The sequence below is a fragment of the Kryptolebias marmoratus genome, linkage group LG13 (genome assembly GCF_001649575.2).
Source record: "Kryptolebias marmoratus isolate JLee-2015 linkage group LG13, ASM164957v2, whole genome shotgun sequence".
NCBI lineage: Eukaryota > Metazoa > Chordata > Actinopteri > Cyprinodontiformes > Rivulidae > Kryptolebias > Kryptolebias marmoratus.
Genome location: NC_051442.1, coordinates 10671164 through 10692011, shown reverse-complemented (window position 1 = coordinate 10692011; position 20848 = coordinate 10671164). Strand labels below are relative to the sequence as shown.

The 20848-nt window shown below is 39.6% G+C and overlaps 3 protein-coding genes across 7 annotated transcripts in view; 2 read left to right on the top strand and 1 right to left on the bottom strand.

Annotated features, from left to right (window-relative positions):
• The first annotated feature begins 792 nt into the window (after nucleotides 1–792).
• supt20 (SPT20 homolog, SAGA complex component) lies at nucleotides 793–14614 on the top strand. 5 transcript variants are annotated; one of them, XM_025006348.2, is made up of 24 exons: nucleotides 793–891; nucleotides 1390–1485; nucleotides 1660–1695; nucleotides 1838–1963; nucleotides 2696–2822; nucleotides 2918–3021; nucleotides 3246–3362; nucleotides 3599–3652; nucleotides 4764–4903; nucleotides 5081–5237; nucleotides 5458–5514; nucleotides 5599–5676; nucleotides 6342–6511; nucleotides 6600–6632; nucleotides 6766–6877; nucleotides 7005–7110; nucleotides 7648–7809; nucleotides 8105–8408; nucleotides 8511–8626; nucleotides 9836–9891; nucleotides 10384–10494; nucleotides 10979–11069; nucleotides 11748–11836; nucleotides 13680–14614. In XM_025006348.2, exons 2-24 carry the CDS (start codon nucleotides 1483–1485, stop codon nucleotides 13821–13823), a joined length of 2493 nt encoding a protein of 830 aa, XP_024862116.1. In that variant the 5' UTR covers nucleotides 793–891; nucleotides 1390–1482; the 3' UTR covers nucleotides 13824–14614. The 5 variants fall into 5 exon arrangements, with proteins under 5 accessions (XP_024862116.1, XP_017273688.1, XP_024862117.1 ...); XM_017418199.3 differs by having other exon boundaries at nucleotides 8105–8417; nucleotides 8514–8626; XM_025006349.2 differs by having other exon boundaries at nucleotides 8105–8417; nucleotides 10420–10494.
• On the bottom strand, nucleotides 14150–16995 carry exosc8 (exosome component 8). Its single transcript, XM_017418202.2, has 11 exons — nucleotides 16950–16995; nucleotides 16600–16636; nucleotides 16442–16505; nucleotides 16272–16345; nucleotides 16096–16141; nucleotides 15760–15865; nucleotides 15624–15669; nucleotides 15442–15538; nucleotides 15108–15228; nucleotides 14918–15024; nucleotides 14150–14778 (listed from the first exon to the last, which is right to left on the bottom strand). The coding sequence occupies exons 1-11, from the start codon at nucleotides 16964–16966 to the stop codon at nucleotides 14660–14662; spliced, it is 834 nt and encodes a 277-aa protein (XP_017273691.1). The 5' UTR covers nucleotides 16967–16995; the 3' UTR covers nucleotides 14150–14659.
• Nucleotides 16996–18474: 1479 nt separating this feature from the next.
• The window catches only part of alg5 (ALG5 dolichyl-phosphate beta-glucosyltransferase), a 4181-nt gene continuing 1807 nt past the window's right edge, over nucleotides 18475–20848 (top strand). Inside the window, exons 1-7 of the mRNA XM_017417960.3 lie at nucleotides 18475–18794; nucleotides 19458–19626; nucleotides 19836–19882; nucleotides 20082–20150; nucleotides 20249–20341; nucleotides 20455–20568; nucleotides 20663–20722. Coding sequence (XP_017273449.1) covers nucleotides 18732–18794; nucleotides 19458–19626; nucleotides 19836–19882; nucleotides 20082–20150; nucleotides 20249–20341; nucleotides 20455–20568; nucleotides 20663–20722 — 615 coding nt within the window. The 5' untranslated portion in view covers nucleotides 18475–18731. The remainder of the gene's footprint in view (nucleotides 18795–19457; nucleotides 19627–19835; nucleotides 19883–20081; nucleotides 20151–20248; nucleotides 20342–20454; nucleotides 20569–20662; nucleotides 20723–20848) is intronic.

The window sequence follows — 20848 nt, the reverse complement described above, 5'->3', positions numbered from 1 at the left end:
CAATTTATGTGCAATCATAAACATATTATACTGGACATACTATACTAACCCAGTCTCTGAATGATGAAAAGATGAAGAGCTGAATTAATATAAAAACATTATTTGTGCAACTTGTTGATGGTTATGAAGTGTAATATCACTGTTAATACAGCTGGTATTGTCTTATAATGGCTTATTGATTACAATTTAGTATCAGCAAACCTATTTTCTTCTCATTTTTTCATTCTGCCCCTTGTTTTCAAACGGATTATAGTGCCACATGTGCACTTAGAAATTAATACATAATGTGCAAGTATCATATCATAATAATAAAAGCAAAACACTTATTTTATATTAAAATATTTATTGTAAATGGGTATATAAATTATTGCACCTATTTTCTTGGGAATATAGCTTAAATGGGGGCCTATAGAATACATTTGCACAGTTATAAAAACATAAATGAATTATTTTCATAGAAGCATAAACTACAATAAAATATAACTAATATTAATATGTATACAAGCCTTTATATTTTGCTTTTATAGACAATAGTGTCACATTTTATGTGGCCTTTTGCGTGTCTTTTTAAACTTAAATTGTACTGTATTGCATGTTAAATGTTTTTTTTCTTGGCATTGATTTAACTTAAAGAATGACTTTCACAAAAGAGCAATTTCCTATAGTAAATACTTGGCGAGCTGTAGTTATTTATCGGGTATCGATCAGTCGAAAAGTCGCGGCTCTGCGTGGCTCCGCCCACCGCCGCTCAAACCGGAAGTTTAGGTGTTGTTGTCACACTGGAAGAAAATGGCTGCTGCTCCGACTTTTTTTCAATGAAGACGCTGATATTTCAATTTCATTTTGCTTCCTTGCGTTGGGACAACTGTCGACCGCTATGCAACCTCGAAGGCAAGTGGAAGCAGCCTGTCGAGACCGACGTGGCGGTGCCCGCTCGTGTCCCCGGCGACGTAGGACCGTTAGCGTAGCTTTAACTTCCAGCTTCTCCCCACTCGAAACGGTTAGCTGCGTTAGCCTCAACGGTCAGACATCACCGAGCTTGTTGCTGCTCAGCCTCCCCTCTGGGCTGACCTCACACTCGTCAGAGTTTCGTTTGGTCACGTTTTTTCCCCAATTCCCCTGACTCTGGGATAGTTTCTGCGTGCGTTTCGGCCGAATTCCGGACGCGAGTAAAGGATGAAACAACTTGGGTGAAACATTTGGCTCGTCAGTTCTAATATAGTTGTCTGTGTGTGGCATCTGATTGATTACCAGCCCCAGTGTTTGACATCAGCGTTGCCTAAACAGCCTACCAGACACTCTTTGGCGTATTTTGTCTTTATTATCATGTCATGTAAGTCTTATCTTGCCCTGCTGCTTCAGTGTGTCTGCTGTGTTTTTGTTGTGCAGGGTGTGAATGGTCACTCTAAGAAGGTGACAGTGTGGGGCAGAAAGGACAGCATCTTATACTGTCTCTCGCCTTACAGCTGGCAGTGGACCACAATGGTAAATAAAGTATCCACTAGTTCACTCATCTTCAACTGTTCAGCCTTTTTGCTTTTACTCTGTAATCCATGACAGCTAAAGAAGAGCCAAGCAGAAACCCTGCCTGCACATATTCTGTTCTCTATCTGTCTATCTTTATGTGTGAGTGATCGGTTTCATTCTTCTTCCCCAAAGCAACAAGTTTTGGAATATGCATTGGATCGAGCCGAGGTAAAGTCCTTTTTTTCAGTCATATGTGCCTGTCTTTGTAGAACAACACGTTAATGACAACTTGAGCGTGTTTAGGCATCAGTTATGTGCATAACGTCCAAACATTGATTAATTTGATGTATTGTCCATGTCTGTTGCGCAGTACATTGTTGAAAGTGCTCGACAGCGACCAGCCAAAAGAAGAATTTCATCTGGCGGGAGGAAGAGTTTGTATCAGAAGCTCTATGAGCTCTACATTGAAGAATGTGAAAAAGAACCAGAGTTAAAGGTTTGTTCTTTTCCAACTGCGCTCTAATCTGCAACTTGATTGTTAGTTGAACTGTGTTAAATCACAAAAATTATGCCGATTGTTCTGTGGTTACGCAAAAAAATGACATTTTTCTGGTAATTTTATACCGCTGTTGTTTTCTAACTGGTCTATTAGAGCTTGCAAAAGCCTTTTTTTTTTGGCCCTGCTCTATCAAATGTGCTCGTTATTGGGTTCTTTGTTTATGTTTGAATTAAAAACGAAAATTATCCACAGTGATGCTCCAGTGTTTGGCATCACAACGAGATACATAATTGTGATGCCACGAGGTCTTTGTTAAAACGCGCAGCTAATAAATATTGGAGGGTAAATGTCTCAGAGTAAACAATTATTGTCATCAGAACAACAAGAGAAGTGGCAATAATAAGTGAACTAACTCATCTGTCCATTTTTACAAGGGTAAATTGAAATGATTGTGCAAAAATATTGCAGTCTGTTCAAATAGTTGCAGACTAGTATGCTGTGAGTATGGCGAGCCTGGTATTGTTGCTGATTTTTAATTATGCATAAATAAGTCATTTATTGTTACGTTACAACATTTTAGTTGCGAAATAAACAAAGAAATAGATGGTTTTACACTTTTCAAGAACACATTTTGTTTCACTACATTGTGCCTAAAGGATGGGCTCAGAGCTTTGCACATCTGCTGCCAAATTTCTTACGAAGACCCATGTTTGTTGTCTCTGTTTGAAGAATCTGAGGAGAAATGTGAATCTACTGGAAAAGCTGATGTCTCAGGAGTCTCTGTCAAGTCTGGTTGTCAACTTGTACCCTGGGAATGAAGGCTATTCCTTAATGCTCAGGGGCAAAAATGGATCTGGTAACAGCAGTTAAACACCGTTTTTGTTTTTTTTTCTCTCATTTGTTTCACACGGTTGTCTCATCTGTAAAGTTCATGTTTGTGTTGCTGTCTAGATTCTGAAACCATCCATCTGCCATATGAAGAAAGAGAGCTTCTGGAGTACCTGGACGCCGAGGAGTTACCTCCTATTCTGGTGGATCTGTTGGAGAAATCACAGGTGCGTATCTAAAGGGGCCTCCATCTGTAGTGACATAGTGTACATAAAGTACAAAGTATTCACAAAGTTTTTCCTTATTTTTATCAGTGCATGGCACGTGAGGAGACTAGTGCTTCATAGTTTTAGTTCTTTATGTTGAAATAACTACTTTGTGTGTTTTGCTTTGTATTTTCTTATTTGTAACCACTTGGTGGTTGATATGTTCTGTATATGTTGTGTGTCAGGTGAACATCTTCCACTGTGGCTGTGTAATAGTACAAGTAAGAGACTACAGGCAAGCTGGTAATACCAAGAGTCTCACCTATCAAAGCAGGTATATCCTGCTACGGCCAACCATGCAGGTAAAAGACGCAGAGTGGGATAATATAATTAACTGATTGGCAAGGTATTAACCAATAATTAAACCAAAACTAGAGTCCTGCAGTGTGAAAGCCTTTTTTTCTGTTTTTGCTGTAAGACTGTTTGCATTGTGGCTGAGCACATGCCGTCATTTTGAATGTGACCGTGCGTGTTTTTTTGTTTCATTTATTCAATTTATTAACCAAGTGATAACATGACAAAAATGTTTCCTCTGCAGACTCTAATCTGTGATGTCCACGCCATGACCAGTGACCACCACAAGTGGACACAGGTAAAGTATTATGTTCTGTATTAAAGGCATAAATCTTAAATGGTTTGATAATTTGATGACAATTCTGCTGTTTGCAGTGTCATGTTTCTCACTGTCTTGCACTCTATAATCACACACAGCTGCCATTTCATACATGCATACTGTCTATGTTAATTATTTTTTATTTTAGTACTTGCTTTTCAGAAAATTGTGAAATAAAATACAAATTTTAAGACCAATTTCTTAGCTTTTTATATATCTTGTATAAGATGTATGCAAAAGTTGGCACAGAAGTCTACAAATCTCGTGCTCTGACTGTTCAAGCTTGTTTTACTCACAGTTCAAAGCAAAGGGGGGTTCTTTAAATAGGTTTTAGTTCATTTTATGAGAGCAGTTGTGTCCAATTCTGTAAAGTGAAGCTTGTATTGTTGGTCCAAGGTCTTCAACTGCTGTGAAAATGAGATTTTCTTAACAGCAGAATGACGCTGTGGATCCTTAGCTCCTAAAGTTGTCACAGATTTGGTGGGTCTCCTTCCTCTCTGTGTCGAAGAGAGTTAATTTTGGGTTGCTCATTCAGGTTGATGTGTTGCAAATATTATGTTGAGATTAAAATATCTCAGTGGTATTAGCTGTATTACCAACGTACTTCGTTTATGTCAGGCAGATTTTGTTAAGCTACATATTACCAAAAGTTAGCATCACATTGGAGTTGCTTGCAACCTTTTTTTTCTGTTTCTTCATTCTCTTCCACTGCTGCTGCTTTGGGTTTTTTGTTTGTTTTAGGACACTTTAGTTTAATATAAGAATGTGCAGCGTGATTGCTCCACTGAGGTAAAATGCAAACTCTTAATTGTTTCCTGTTTCTGCATCAATATGCATTTTAGAACCAGGAAACTTCCACAATTCTATTCATTGTATTTTTTTTCCCATGTGAGAAGCAAAAACATTAAAAAAATGCCTCATCTGTTCCCTTCAGTCAATCATATGCTAATTCAGAGCAGGCCTAAACACCCCATTATCTTAAGTGTGTGTGCTTCAGAATTAGTTTTTCCTAAGCCTAATCTTTTCATGTCTGAGTCATTTTGGAGCTGATTTTGATGTGTTTTCTCTCCCTTTTTTTTCACCGCTCCAGGAAGACAAATTGCAGCTGGAGAGTCAGTTGATTTTGGCCACAGCTGAACCTCTGTGCCTGGACCCCTCCATTTCTGTTACTTGCACAGCCAACCGCCTGCTCTACAACAAGCAGAAAATGAACACTCACTCTATGAAACGGTACTGAATACACTCATCACTGCTGGCCTGAGCACAGTTTAGCTTTAGTCATACAAGATTTTTTTTTTCTTAACTGAAATAGAAAGCTTTAAAAGGGAATCTTGTGAATATATACATATAAAAGACTAAATTAAACAAGCCATTCATCAAACACATACTTGTTTGTATGCATTCTAGGTGTTTTAAGAGACACTCCCGAGCTGCACTGAACAGGCAGCAGGAGTTGTCCCATCTGCCCGTGCCACCACAGCTACGACTTTACGACTACCTACAGAGGAGGAAGGAGAGGAAACCCGCTCCTGTCATAGACCTCAAGATCTCAAAGGTTGGAAACGTAAGTAGTCAGCATACACACACACACACACACACACAAGGCTTTGTGAGCTCCAAAAGTTTGACACCACCAGTGAAGTTTCTTCTGTTCCAAATTAAACATAAACAGAGGGGATGTATTAATATCGCAAATCTTTTGTTTATTTTTTGCACCCTTTTACCTCCCACATGATTCCTTTCTTCGTGCCTTTCCCCTCCTCTGTCCCTGTCATCCTTTCCAGTGTGTCGACATGTGGAAGCAGAACAACTGCCAACTAACTGTACCAAAGGAGATTGATGTGAGCAAAACTGAAACTTTTTGTAGTCTGGCAGTTCAAACGTGACTTGCATGAAACCTTTGTGTTCGTGGGATTTCTCTCTAGGTGGAAAAGTATGCTGTTGTTGAGAAATCTTTGCAGCTGGAAGACTCTCAGCCCACTACTGTGATCTGGCCTGCTGAGGTAGGTTTGGCAGGAGCGTTTCCACTCCCTGAGGGTACAGATCAGCGATTGCTGTCAGAAATAAGTGTTTGAAAGAAATGTGCAATAATCTGTTAGAAACTAAGCAAAAAAAATTTTTTTATTTGCTCCTTTGTTCAAGATGATGTTTGTTTTGGTATACAATAAAAAAAGCACACAGATAGAAATTAACTAAAAAACAAACAAACTGCAGAAAAATGTGGAACAGTTTAAATTTCACACTTGCTTCTACTATTCTAGAAAAAAAAAAGACCCAAGTGGGTTGTCGATGAACTATGTCTGGCACATTGTTTCTGCAGAAGTGGTTCTAGTCTTTTTTTTTCCTCATAATTTCAACATACCTCATCTTTTTGGAAAGTCACTGAAATAGAAATAATAATATACAGATGGCGATCGCTAAATTGTGTAGTACGAAGCCCAGGCAAGGTCTCAAAATAATATTACTAGATGGAGCATGAATGTTTATTTCACATTTGTTGACTTTTTAGGTCAAGAAAAAAAGTTTCCAAGCTCAAAAACTAACTTCTGTTTGCTTTAAAAAAATAAATCTGAACATAAATTTTAAAACGTATTGTTGCCATTAGGTTACACAGAGTAAGACGGTGGAGGATGAAGGAAAACAACACTGGTTGTCTGTGTTTGTACAGGAAGTCATCGATGACTACACGTTCGAGTGTGAGGTGGGAGGCCAAGCTCAGAAGACCAAGGTGTCCATCTTCCAGTCAATGGGAGACCCGCTGGTGTACGGGAAGATCTACTGTGCGAAGGACAGGAAAGCAGAGGAGGACAGCGCAGACCTGAAGCTCATACATCCGCCGTGAGGACCATCAGGACAAATTTAACATTCCTGATAGAGTTTGAAGCTCTGGTTTGAATTGTTTTTATCTCCTTTCTTACATCTACAGTTTCCTCATCGGGTCAAAGATAGATGCAGAGAGGTGACACATTTTTGGCTTTTTGTTCACATGCTGATTTTTTTCAGCTCTGTTTTGCTTTTTTGTTTGCTTGTTTGTTTGTTTTTGCAATATGCTATTAAGAGAGCATTCTGTGCCTTTTTGCTTGGTTTCATAGGTTTCTTACTCAGTACAAAGGAGTGTATGAGAGAGATGTGAAGTGTCAGGTCAAGATGTCCCATAACTCAGGCAGCGTGGGACAGGGGCCTCCCTCCCCCAGCAAAGATGAGGTAACTTCCTCCCATTTCTGATGTGGGAAAAGTTTATCTAGTTCTTCAGCTGCCATAAAGGAACTTTGTCGGAGATTAAGAGATGTCCGTATTGTGCTTTTGGGATTTGCTTCGGTGTCGTCTGCAGGGTGATGGTGTTTCTCCACTGGTACAGACGTCTGTATTGGGAAAAGGGGTGAAGCACCGGCCCCCTCCCATTAAACTGCCTTCAGGATCGGGCAGCAGCTCCTCAGGTACATCTTAAGGAGTATAATGATGTAATATTTTTATAAGAGTCATTGATGCTGTAGAGTTGCAGAAAGAAAAAAAATCAAATTTATGAAGAGTCTGATGAAAGAAGTCTTCTCCCAACAGTAGGCTCTTCAGCCTAGCAAATGTTTTTAAATTGAAACATTAACATTTAAAGGGCTTAGGTAGTGGGTAAGGTTAGTAGGAAAAGTGTGATTGCAGTTCATTTGGTTATAAAAACATTTAGATATTATCCCTCATCCTGCTGCACAAACACGTCAAGTAAATTTGTTATTTCGGAGTTTGCATTGAATGTTTTGTCCTTCTCAGTTTAGGCTATAGGAAACACTTTAATCCTGCTGAAGCTTTAAATCCAGCCTAATAACAACCCCTAAAATGATCTAAGTCTGTTGGCGTGGATTATAAAATCCTCGACTTCAGTCAGTCAGCTTGTTTCCTTAAAAGTTAGATGTTCTTAAAAAGTTCAACCAAATGACCTAATACTGCCTAATGATGAAAAGGGTTTGTAAATATGATTCCAGGTAATCCATATAGTTCACAAACTACCAGTGGTCTACTTAAGTGTCCTACGCCTCCGCCGCCTCCAGCCAAAAGCCAGTCTCTGAACAGGAAGCACTCCATGGAGCTGGGCCAGATGGGCCTGCTGTCGCCTGCCTCCCTCTCCCCTATGGGCTCCACACAGAGTAAGTACAGCCAAGTCTGACTAACTCTTGGGCTTACAAGAAGCCGCTGGACTGTCTTTTCTCTCAGCTTCCAAGTTCTCCAGATGTGGATTGTTTTGGGACAAATTCTGATGAATTACCCGGACAAGAGTCCAGTTGTTGAAATATGGAACAACATGGAAATCAGCATAAAGCTTTAGGGACCTATCAGAAGCACATATCACATGTTAGCGCACATCATTTTGCACCACGAAATGATCATTTGTAGTTCCAGCGAAGCTCTGTGTCTGTTCTGAACAACATTTACGCTCTTTAGGATCGGGAACCCCCAAGCCTTCTACTCCCACGCCCACCAACACGCCGTGCTCAACCCCACATCCCACCGACTCCCTCTCTGCTCCCCTCTCGGTGACCCCGACCCCTTCAGACTCCGCCATGGTTCAGAGCCAATCACAGCCTCCCCTCCTCACACCTTTCCCCCAGCAGCAGTTGGCTCTAAGCCAGCCCCTGCCTGTCATGACCATCCCCCTGCCCACCATGGGTACGTCCATCACCACAGGAACCAGCTCATCGCAGGTCATGGCCAACCCGGCAGGGCTAAACTTCATCAACGTGGTCAGGTCCGTCTGGTAAGAACAGAGGTCGTCTCTGACAGCACGCTGTCGCTTGCTTGTGGGGTTTTTTGGAGGGGTTTTCATGAGGATTTGGGGATGTTTCTGCAGCAGTCCTCAAACTTTGATGAGTGGTTCCAACCCCATGCTGGGTTCAGGGCTTAACCTGAGTGGAATCCTGCCTTCAGGAGGGTTGATGCCCACCATGCAGTCTCCAGCCCAGACAGGTAAGAACTCTATTGCCTTATACTTTAAACTGCTTTTGTATTGTATTCATGACATTTTCAATATTAAATACTGACAAACATGCCAAAGGCAAATGGAGCAGTGTCAGGAGTATAAAGAATATCATTTTTAACAACTGCTCATTTTCATTTGTATTCAGCTTGCTGATAAATCCACAAATAATTTATAAATCCCAGCTCCAGGAATGTGAGATTTGATCTGTCTGTAAGCTGGGAAATACTCTGACTCTGTTTTGCTTAATAATAATATCTGCTATTTAGAGCTTACAAATGCATTATTTGTTCATTTTGCCCATTATAAGGAGGTAAAATGATTGTTTGGTTTATTTAAAGTGGGGTTATGTCAGATATTTACAAGAAATCAGTCTTACCAGCAGTAGACAACTGAGCGGGCAGGTATACCATGTTTGGAGAAGCTTGTAGAACAAGTGAAAGCCAAGTCGGGCTGACTGAGAGTCACGTTAGAGCCACCAGGACAGAGCTGTTCACCCACTACAGCTACTCAAACGTTACAAATATCATTATGTCACATTACTTCACCGTCAGATGGTTATTTACAACTTAATCTGTCATAAGTATTTCAAAGTTTGACCTGTTTTAGAGGCAAAATTTTCTTTTCTTTTGGCTCTGTGCTGCTCATTTCTTAATGAAGGAATTACCCCTGCTTTTCCTAATAGAAAGTGCACTCACTAGCATGTGTTATGGCTTCTTCAGTTCTGAGTTTGTATAAGTTGTTGGGACAGTTATAGAAAGGGGTCTCCTTTTAGTACAACTGTCCCAACACAGACATAAACTCAGATCCACTTCAGTGTAGATGTCCCAGTAATGACTTTTATGCCTGAACTCCTTATTTCATAATCAGAACTGAAGAAGCATTTTGGAGGACAGGTGGAGCATCTTTAAGAGACAAGAACGGATGTTCGGTATCCTTCTCAACTCTTAGCGTTGCCACATTCTGAAAAAACTAAGAGTCTACACCAAAATTCCTTCAGATTGGTTTTCTGGTCTGTTTTTAAGTCCATCAGCATGTCTTGAGTGGAGAATCTTCAGCAACTATGTTCTGTAAAATCTAGCCCTAAAGACCCTAAAGGAAACAACAATATAGCTACCACAAAAGCGAAACAAGTTCCAAATTTGTTTGTTGTGTTTTTCATTATGTTGTGTAGTTTATGGAAGTGTTTTGTGTTCCAGGGAGCCCTTTTGGTCTGAACAGCGGTGCTGGGTTGAGACCACTGAACCTACTACAGGTACTACAGTCGGCCTCTAACACTGTCTAGAGCATGCACGTAGTAGTGACTCCGTTCAGGTCTTTACCAGTGTTACCGTGTGATGTTTGGATTTGTAGCGCAGCTTAAATTTCCTAATACATCTTCTCCTTCACCTCATTGCATAGTCAGTGTATTGAGCCCCACCTCTACATGCAGAGTTGCCGAGTCTCTTAAGCTTTTGCAAGTGGAATAGTCACAAAAGTAAACAAAGAAATCTGAGAGTAAATGGAGCTTGTACGAAGAAAATTCTTTTTAAACTTTTTTTTAGATGTTCTGATTATCTAGTAGTGAAAAAAAAGTCTATCTTCAGCTCCTTTTAACTCTCCTGTTTCTTTCCTTCTCCTCTTTCCGTTATATGTACATAACGTCTTTCCCTCTGCCCTTCTTCTTACCCTCTGTACATCCTCACCTCCTTGTGTTTTACTCCCCCCATTTTGTGTTTGTTGGTATGTCCATGCTGTTTATCTACAGATCCCCACTGGTCCTTACATCTTTAACTCTCTGCAGCAGCAGCAGCTGTCCCAGTTCTCCCCTCAGCAGAGTCAGTCAGCCACGTCCAGTCCTCAACAGCAGGGGGAGACGGTGAGACATTTACGTGCAAGTGCATGATCAAGGAAAAAAAAAAACATTTTTATTTGATAATCATGTAACAGAAAAACAGAGCTGTGCAAATTGAGCTGAACTGAATCTGTAACTTTTATGTTGTCATTGTGTCATGACAGTCTGTTTTTATAAAAACAATATGTACAATAAATAATTAGGGGGAAAAACCAACTTTTAGTGGTGCTGATTTAAAACAAGCTGCCAACATTCTGTCTAATCAAGATCAGAAATTTCTTACGGTCGTAATATATAAAAGTATGAATTAGAGTCGCAATTTTTTATCAAAGGATGTGATATTTTAACGCAGAGGTTGTTTTGGTTTAATCTTTGAGCTAAAAGGTGTTCATCCCGTCACTTAAATTTGGGTTTCTAAGACGGATTTCATAGAAGTGCTTTTAATATCCTCACATATTTGTGTGTGTGTTTCTGCTGCACCTGTGTTACTTTTTGACTTTCGTTTCAGAGTGACCAAGGGTCAGATCAAAGTTTAGGAAACCAGCAAACTGCTGTCATCAACCTCGGGGTCGGAGGCTTCATGTCTCCACAGGCAGCAGGTACGACCCACGCCGACGTGGAAAGCCGCACTACGGCCACACACGTTTCCCTGAACATTATTTTTTTCATTCACTCCTTTGATTTGCTTTGTCACAAAATGACGCCATCTCACTGACTACCACTAATAAGATAAGATTTACTAATGTGTTCATTATTGTAAAAAAACTGTTCATAATTTCTGAGTCTGTGACTAAACTTAATCATTTTTCTAAAGTGAGCGATTGTTCCTCTCAAAGGGGCATTTAACAACCGACAGGAGAGACTCAACTTTCCCCCTCTTCTCTGCTACATTCTTTTTCTTTTATGTTTTTTTTGTTTTTGCCCCGACCCTTTTTTCCTTTTCCCTCTGTGCTATATCCCTCCCCCTCCTCTTGATGCACTGTTTCTTCACATTTTTTGTTTGTTTGTCCATAATCTTTCCACTTTCCCAATAATGTTTCCCTGTTTGTCCTCCCTTTTGTTTTGTCTCGCTGCGTGTGGTTTTACTTTTACTGAAACACACACACCCCCACACACACACACACACACACCCACCTCCTCGTCCTTATCAATGTTCTCCTCTTCTGCTTATTTTCTCCTCATACGTCACCCCCATGCCTCCTTCTGCTTGTGTCCCTCTCGCCATCACATCCTTCCCTCTGGGGTCCCCCCCTCCCTCCCTCCTTCCCTCCCCTTAGTGCTGTCCCAGTTGGGCTGTGGGCTGGACGGGTCTGGGCCCCCGCTGCCTTCTCCAAGGCTTCAGCAGCAGCACCAGCCACAGATCCAAGTAATACAGCAACATTAACATTCATTTTACACTTAAAGAAGTTTGTAGGAGTCAAATACTGAGACGGAAAATCACCCGCCAACTCTTTATGCCTTACTATGAACTGAATAAACTAGACAAATTTATTCTTAAATGCTTGCAACTCTAAAAACTTATAGGAATTATTTTATATCTACAAATATAAGTTTAGTTTCTTTTCTCCAGATCTACTGAATTTTGTAAGCATTCACAAAATTCAAACTTTGTGTTAAACCGTTTTCCCAAAATTGTTGAGTTCTACAGCATAATTTTGAAAATATATTAAACAAACTGAGAATATAGTTTAGAAATGTAGTACAGCTTTTCATTTTATATTTAATGAATAGTTTAAAGGGATAGTGTCTTTTTTAAGTGACCCTATGTGTAGTTGTGAGCAATCATAGCGATCTCGGTTTGGCAAATCAGGGAGAAGTTCTTATGGGAGAGCTGCTCAGCAGGGACTGTTCAATAGTAAATTTACAACATATAAAACAAGTCAAACTTAAGAACTTCATACAAGTTTGAGTAAAAGCTATATTTAGTATTTTTTATTAGGTTTACATTTCTAGACTAAACATCAGTGTTGCAAAGTGTAGAAAATGATGGCTGCCTTTTGAATCTTGTCAGTGGGTCAGCTGTGCCCCATTATTCTGCTGGTCAGGTGAAGATAATGTGCCTTTTTCTGGACAGATGAGAAGATATTTGAATGAGCCAGTTGTACGCGGAACAACTGCTGGATGCAGTTTGATCAGTGGTAAAGTATTTATAGTAGCGTAGCAACACAAATAGTTGCATTAGTCAGAACTGCCTCATGGAAAGGTGAGAAGCTGCAGAAATATTCACTCAGACTGGACGTCTTTGAATTTGGGTTGTTTTAGATGGTGAAAATGCCCCCCCCAAGCTGTTTGTTTTATTCCCCTGTAAGAAATCCTTCCTCATTTATCAAACAAGGATCACGCTGATTGCTATCTACTGGACGTAAAATACTGACTACTTAAAGGTACTCCACACAGCCCCACATAAAAAATATTTATTTATTTAGAGCTGAAAGTGTCATCTAAGGTCTAATTTTCAGCTAAATCCTCCTGTACCTCATATTTTCTTGTGCAAGGGCCACATCATTCTGTGTTGTATGTTTTGTTAGTTGATACTTTGTTTTATTTCTGATGAAGACCACAGTAGTTCCCGTGCTCCCAACAAACACACACACAAACCAAAGCTTATTGCACTTTCAACGGCAGCAACTAACAGTGTGTCAAACTGGGAGGCAGGCATGTTCTTACACACATCTCAGCCGTAGAATGGTAAATATTTTTCATTGGCTCTGTTCTGTTGAGTTTCCTGGTTGCATCATGAAAGAAATGATAGGCTGTTCCACTGCAGGCATGATTTTTTTTAAAGTCGTTGACTTTCTCTCTGAGCGGAAAGCACGGTTCCTAAGCTGCATGTTTGTTTTTGCTGGGATCTCAGCCAATAATTTGTGTCTCCAGACAACACTGGTGCTGCTTGACTGTATCCTGCCTCACTCCCCAACACTTCCTCTCCCTCCCCTCTGCAAACCATTAACCTCTCTTCTATATTTCTCCGCAAACTCTTCTTGTATGTTGTACATATCAGCCTTTAGTTCAGTTTCACTAACCCACACCACTGTGGCACAAAGCATTCTGAAGACGTAATTCGATTCCCATTTCAGTGAGGGGGTCTGTTTAGCATCAGTTAATATTAACCATGCAAGATGCTTGCAGGTACAGCAAATACAGTAACTCTTTCATTGTTTTAGTGAAGCTCTCCTAATGTGTTTTATCTTTGTTTTTTTATTGAACAGTTGCAATTCTTGCAGCACCAAATGCAGCACCAAATGGCTATGGGAGCAGCAGCTCCTCAGGGGGGAGCACCACGGCAACATACCGCCAGTCAACCAAGAAGTAAGAGGAAGAGGAGCACACCTCAGCCTCTCTCGAAGTCATAACAGACTGAGATCACACTAAAGCCCCCTCCCACCTACATGAGGACATTAAATGATCTATACTGTGCTTTTTGTCTGCCTCACTTTGGAGGCAAGCAGACAAAAAAAGGACTTCTTTTTTTTTCTAGCTGATAAAATTTGTACGTATTGGTTTTCAGAGATTTTGGAAAACCAAAACTTTGTCCACTGTGGAGGATCAGGTTTTTACAACAGGGGAGCCCTAAGCTCACAGAAACTTAGTGATTATTTTTTTGAGATGATCAAGAAGACGACGAAGGGTCTTGTAGGTTATGAGCTTCCACGGTAACATATTTCTACTTTAGGAAGACTTTTTTTTTTTTTCTCTGCGGAGGCCCTGTGGACCGAGAGGGCATTTTGCATGAGGCTGCCATGTTGACGCCGGTAGAAACTGCCCTTTAAGCACAGATCCTAGCTGATCTCATTGACACCAAATCCTCCATGTAACCGCGACATGTGAAAATGCAAACCTGATCTTGGAGTATTGCCTAGGGGCAGCTCTCTACCTCTCAGTCTGCTGGAAGTCTCTCTTCTGTTAGCAGTTCGGGCACACAGGGCTCACACGAGGACTCGAAATCAACATGCAAGACAGTTTGCTTTTGTACAGCATATTTTGGAAAGGCGTTACCTTTTAATAAGTCCAGGAGCCATGAGCATATTCGTACATGACATCAGCTGAGTGTGAGACATTTCTGGACACTGAAAAAAATAATAATTTTTTAAAGCGGTCTTTGTCAGCAGTTTTATTGTTATTAAAAAAAGAATATATATTGACAGTGGAAAATACAACTTTTAGATAAAAGCCTTTTGTCTGCGTGTTGTTATTGCGCTGTTGTCACACTGTGTGTAACTTTCTCGATGAGCTTCTGGATCTCTCTCTGTCGTGCTGTTGCTCGGTTGATGCACTCCTGCAGCTTCTCTCCGGACATCGACGATCCACCTGGAGACATTTCACAAGGAGGTACAGTTAGTGGAGCTAATTTTCTCTTATTTCCTTTCATCCTCAGATTTGTTTAAAGCTTATACACTGCAGACATGCCTCACAGTTGTTCTGTAGAGAACTATTCGTCGTTTCTGACCTGGTTTATGTAGCGAGCAGAGCCGATCATCTTCATCCGTCACCACAGTGAGCTGTGCGGTTGACAGACTCTCCTCCTCGGCTGTGGGGTCTACGATAAGCACAGAGCTGCACAAGGCGAAAGTTAAAATGAATCCGGACTGGTATATCAACAAAAAAAATGAGCTTTATTTGAATGGAGGCAAACTTACTCATCAAAGACACAAAAAGAGGTGCCAACTGGATGTTTATGAATGTGGAGTCTGTGTCTCTTTTCAAAGTTCACCTCTGGCGTAGACGTCTCTTTGTTAACGGTGACCTCTGGGAGTTGGGCTGTTGGGAAGCAGGGAAAGCTAAATTTAAAAAAACTGACTAAAATAAAAATGGCTTTGCTTCAGATCTAAAAAAAAAAAACAGGTATAGAATGCTTATTTTTCCATAAAATCCCTACATATAAAAAAGCAAATTGTATGTACGTTTGTTTTGATTTTTTTTTCTCCTCTCTGGTTGCAGTAAATTCCCAGCCTCCACATTTAAAGCACATACTGTTTCTCAGAGCAGCCAGCAGGGCAACGACAGCAGCATCCAGAATGTTCCCATCATAGTCGAGACACATGATGTCACAGTAGAGGACCCAGCAGAGCTGCAACAAGAATCGGCTGAATGACGACCCGACGTTTCCGACAATCACGGCCGTCACTTGTTTATGTGCACGGTTAGAAGTTTACCTTTCCTCTGTCGATGCACAAGTCTTCTGTCTCGATCACCTCAGAGCTGCAAACACACACGTACAACAACAACAACGAGTAAACACACACACACAGGAGTCGAAAACTACAGGAGCGCTTTCAAAGTTGGTCGGACCTTTCAATAACATCAGCGATGAACTGGCTGGCAGCCTGGGCCTGTTCTCCTGGCGGGCCCGGCCGAAAGCGGGATGAACACAGAGGCGGCAGGTCCACATTGGGCACTTACGAGGACAGAGAGAGAGCTGCAGTCAGCGTTTTATTAGAATCCTTGTTTGTTGCTGCAGGATGACCATAAACATCTTAGAATGGCTACATATCCATAAAACTTGAATCAAATTAGAGGCTAACAGCAAAAAAAGGTAACACACATTTTGAGAAATTTATGTTTGTAACAAAAAGGAGGCTGTATCTTGTTTTAAATTAACACTTGAGACGTTTGCGTCACACTTACCAATATAACCTTTACCAGGTGCGTCCACTGTAGGGTTAGCCAGCTCCTGCACACAAACAAATCAATATGTTTTTAAGGAATAAATGAAACTAATGAAGCTAATTGTTTTGATATGGCTTCTTAAACTAAAAAAGGGTGACAATAAAATGTCTTAAAGAACTTCTGTGTCATGGTACCGCTTTGATTCCACAGATGATGGTGGTGTTTCCCATCTTCACCAGGGCCGAGCCATCTGCTGTGGTTATTGACCCTGAACAAAAACAGAAAAAGACATTTAATTAAAATAACAGAGTGTGCATTGAAGACAGAGCTCTGGCAGTTGGACAAAATAAACTCTGCTGCTCACCAATGTTCAGTGTCGTGGTTCTGAATTCAGACAGCTCCCGTCCATCAGGTCTGCAGTTTTCTTTCTGCAAATCGAACATTTGCGGGGTAACTAATACTGATCTTAAATATGAACAAAAGTCAATAGGTTACATTTGGACTAATGTTTGATTCACAAACCAGAAAGCTCCTGTGATACTCCAGAGGCTCCGCAGTCCTAAACGTTGTGGAAATAAAAGACATTAATTAAATTGGTCACAAACAAACATTATCTAACACAAAACAGCACAGCAAGGAAGAAAATACTATTAAATACACGCACAAACTCATAATATGAACTAATTCAAAGTTACAGTCTGAAAAACGCGACAGAAATTATCACAAGTGCGCGATTTACTAAGATTTAAATTAAATTTAGTCAGCAATCAAATTTAACCTGAAACTATAGTTAAAATCTATATAATAGGTAAGAATAAATCAGATTAAAAACATGCATTTGGTTAAAAAATGAACAAGTTAAACGAGCTTACTTGAACCCAGCCGCCATGATATTTTGATTACCCACGTGGGTTTGTACTACGGTGGCCGAGAGGTGAAATTGAATTGCTTTTTGGTATTATTTTTAAAAATCGTTTCCTGTCACATTTACAAAAGAAAAACATACACATTTGATAAGATTGACACTATAACTCTTGGAGGACTATTCCTTAAACGTAATGGTGGTCTGTTCTAACCCAAAATATTCTCTTGTTTAACTATTTAATTAAAAATCAATTAATAATTATTACCTTGATTTTCATGTTTAGAATGAGTGAGTTTAACATTTTCTCGGGAGATAAATGCTATTTACAACACAGTTACTATTCTCTCCTAAAGAAATGTGATTTTAAGAGTGTGTATTTCACGTCTATTGTTTATATGGCAAGTGCATTTAAACCAGGCATTAAAATCAATTTTTATTACTCAAAAAAAAGCAATTCAGCCCTTTAGAATACCAAACATCGTATCGATTAGAAACATTTCTGTTATCTCAAATGTTATTATTTCTATGACAAAAGACTTGACTTTTCTCATTCATTTCTAAAGAGCCACAAATACATTCTTATGTATGTAGATAGAACAGTGTAGATTTCTAAATGAACTCACATTTCAGATTCCTAAATGTTGTTTCAACTCTAATGAAATTATTATTATGGATATTATATTATGTATTTATATTATGATTAGATAAACATCCATTTCAGGCATTAGTTACTGGAATTATCACTGCAATTACAAATATAGGCATACATGTTTTATATATCTAATATTAATATCCTTTTAACTGGAAAAAAATCTAAATTATGGATATCTGCCACAGATTTTCAGTCTACTCTGTAAATGTTAAAACAGCCAGTCAAACTTTTTACTTTTTTAAAATATGTTAAATAGATACTGTCTTTATACAATGCAGTATTTGTAGTTAAGACCTTGAAATGTATTTTATGAATGTAATTTAATTTTAGTTCTGACTAGTAAGAATCTCATTTTGGGCTGTATGAATTTTATTAATATACTAGCAAGGAAAGACAGGAGTGCAGTTATATTTTATGTTACAACCATACTGCCATACAAATGTCTCACAAATCTTTCTTCTTCTCTCCGCTGTTCCCTATTCAGGGGTCCCCGCAGCGAGTCATCCTCCTCCATCTTACTCTGTCTTCTGCGTCCTCTGTCCTCAGTCTGTCCAAATACCTCCATGTCCTCTCTAACACTATCCATATATCTCCTCTTTGTCTATTAATTGGGGTTTTTGTATCTCACAACTCATTTATTAGTGTGGAAACAAAGGTATGCAAAGTACATAAAAGCCCACATTGTTATTTAACATACAATTAAAATAGTACATAGGGGAAGACATACCAAATATCACCAAATTCAATAATGTCTAGCGTGTTGATGTTTTGTCTCAGTCTGTTCAGTAATTTTATCTGTCATTCTCCCTCCCGGCCACCAGGTGGCAGTGCGCTTTTCACTGCAAACTGCCACCGAGCTCCGACGTACTCTCTTCAAATTATTGATGATGTGTCGAGAACCAGAGACTTCCGCGTCGCTGTTGTGTGCAGTTGTGATTGGAAGTGGAGCTCAATGAACAGCTCACCGCACGATGGAGGAATAACGAGATATTTAAGGCTTCTTTAGTCTACACATCGTCGCGAGCTGTAGTTTATTTTTATATGACGAGAAGTCAGAGCGCCAGCTGGAAGGATAAAACAAGCTAGCATTTCAGCTAGCCACCTGGAAGGTGGTCTGTCAGAGCGATTTAAGGGAAAATGGATCTTCTCTGGGAATTATTTCAAGTTCTCGGCGCATTGGCAGCTTTTTGTTTGATTGTGGTGAGTGCCAGAGGTTTCTTGTTGTTTAGCAAGTAGTTTGAAGGCGTAAGCTAATTGGCATTTTAAAGTTTTGTACCTATTCATCAGCAGTATGATACGACTTTCTTTTTCTCCTCAGTATCATTACCATGAAAAATCTCGAGCAGTCTGCAAGGGTTGAATTAGAAAAAATTACGAAAGCCCAATTAACAGACAAAGAGGAGATATATGGATAGTTTTCCTAATTGGGAAAACTTTGTATGCTTATTATTTTGAAACACTGCGGTTTGGACACACAAGAAATAAAGCATGTATTATGTGTCGTATTTAAGAAAACTTTTGATCAATAGTTGTTTTTAATCTGATTACAACTGAATCATACATCAATGGGATAAATATCTTTCAAACCAACAAGTGGTATGAACAAACATTAAAATAAAAAGATGATAAGACAGGACAAGAAAAATCAATTAGCAAACCAAAAACCTCTGTTCTGACTTAATTTTTACTACATTGACAAGATTTAACAGTCTACTTTCATAGGAAATATGCAGATTTCTTACACAGCTGTTCTCAATTTATATAATTACATTAACTAATTTGACAGTTGTGTAGAAAAGCTGTAAACACTGGCCTACAATCAGGAGCCAGAGGAGTTACATTCTCATATTTCTTCCTTTTCAGGTGCTCATAATAGCACATCTGACTGCAGGGATGGTGAACCTGACACGGCACGACAAAGAGAAATACTTCCTCACAGCCTCAGGAGAGAAGCAGCTCTTCCCAAGCCTCCTTGACCCCTCCTCCAGGGATCTCTCTGTGGTGATCCCTGCTTACAATGAGGAGCTCCGAAGTGAGTGAAGCAGTCACGTTAAACCTTCACCGAAATTGATTTTCAATCAGCTGAACAACAATTAAACAATTATCAGTGGGGAGTCAGAGCGCTCGTGTTCATCGGAAGCCGGTGCAGTTTTTGTCCCATAATTCAGTTCTCTCAGGTGTCAGCGTGAACCTACAGGCAGTTGTAGGTACTTACAAATGTGCTTCTGTGTTTTATTTCAGTGCCTGTGATGCTGGATGAAGCTATGGAATTCTTGGAAAAAAGACAGGTAACCATTAAACTCATAAATTAAATCATATTAATATTTTTTAAATACCAATCGAATAAAGGTGTACAGTCTGAGTTCATAGAAGCATCTTCTGAAAGAAATCTTATATCTCAAAGTTTTTTACCACTAGATGGCAGCATTGACGTGTAAAACTTGCTTGTTATGGTTGCAAATCTTTGTTATTATTATTTAATTGCAGAAACAAACCCCTTCTTTCACTTATGAGGTCATTGTGGTTGATGATGGCAGCAAAGACAAAACCACAGAGGTAATGATTGTAATTTTTTTTTTTTATGAGTTCTCAGCACTGCTCAGCTGAACAGTTGGGAGTTTGTTTTTAAACTCGATGTTGCCATGTTCTGCCAGGTTGCTTTGCGGTACACCAAGAAGTACGGCGCAGAGAAAGTGCGAGTCCTGACTCTAGTGAAGAACAGGGGGAAAGGTGGCGCCGTACGGATGGTGAGGCTGAGGAGGGTCCTAATGCGGCGCAGCGAGGTCAACTTTCTGTAGACTTTTTTTTTTTTTTTTTTTTTTTTTTGACATGTTTGTGTCGATGTCTGCTGCTCTTAAAGGGAACTCTGAGCTCCAGAGGGAAACTCATTCTGATGGCAGATGCTGACGGAGCCACGAGGTTTTCTGACATTGAGAAAGTGGAAGCTGGACTTAAAAATCTCAGCCTTGGACCGGTGTGCTTTTTTGTTCTGCTTCTGTGATTCAGATTTGTTACTTATTTATGGAACGATGATTTTCACACCCTAAAATGTGTCCTCTTTCACACAGGAGAACTTGGCCATCTCCTGTGGTTCCAGAGCTCACCTAGAAAGAGTAGCTGTGGCTCAGGTTTGTGTCTTCTTGATGTTTACCTTATATATATATATATATATATATATATATATATATATATATATATATATATATATATATATATATATATATATATATATATATATATATATATATATATAT

Bases quoted from the DNA above. Each gene is read 5' to 3' on its own strand.
- supt20 (XM_017418198.3), top strand. The intron at 2,823-2,917 runs GTAACAGCAGTT...GTTGCTGTCTAG, and splicing joins CAGGGGCAAAAATGGATCTG to ATTCTGAAACCATCCATCTG. The intron at 11,837-13,679 runs GTAATACAGCAA...TTTATTGAACAG, and splicing joins AGCACCAGCCACAGATCCAA to TTGCAATTCTTGCAGCACCA.
- exosc8 (XM_017418202.2), bottom strand. The intron at 16,346-16,441 runs GTGAGCAGCAGA...GTTTTTGTTCAG, and splicing joins AACCACGACACTGAACATTG to GGTCAATAACCACAGCAGAT. The intron at 15,229-15,441 runs GTATGTGCTTTA...GCTTCCCAACAG, and splicing joins GCTGGCTGCTCTGAGAAACA to CCCAACTCCCAGAGGTCACC.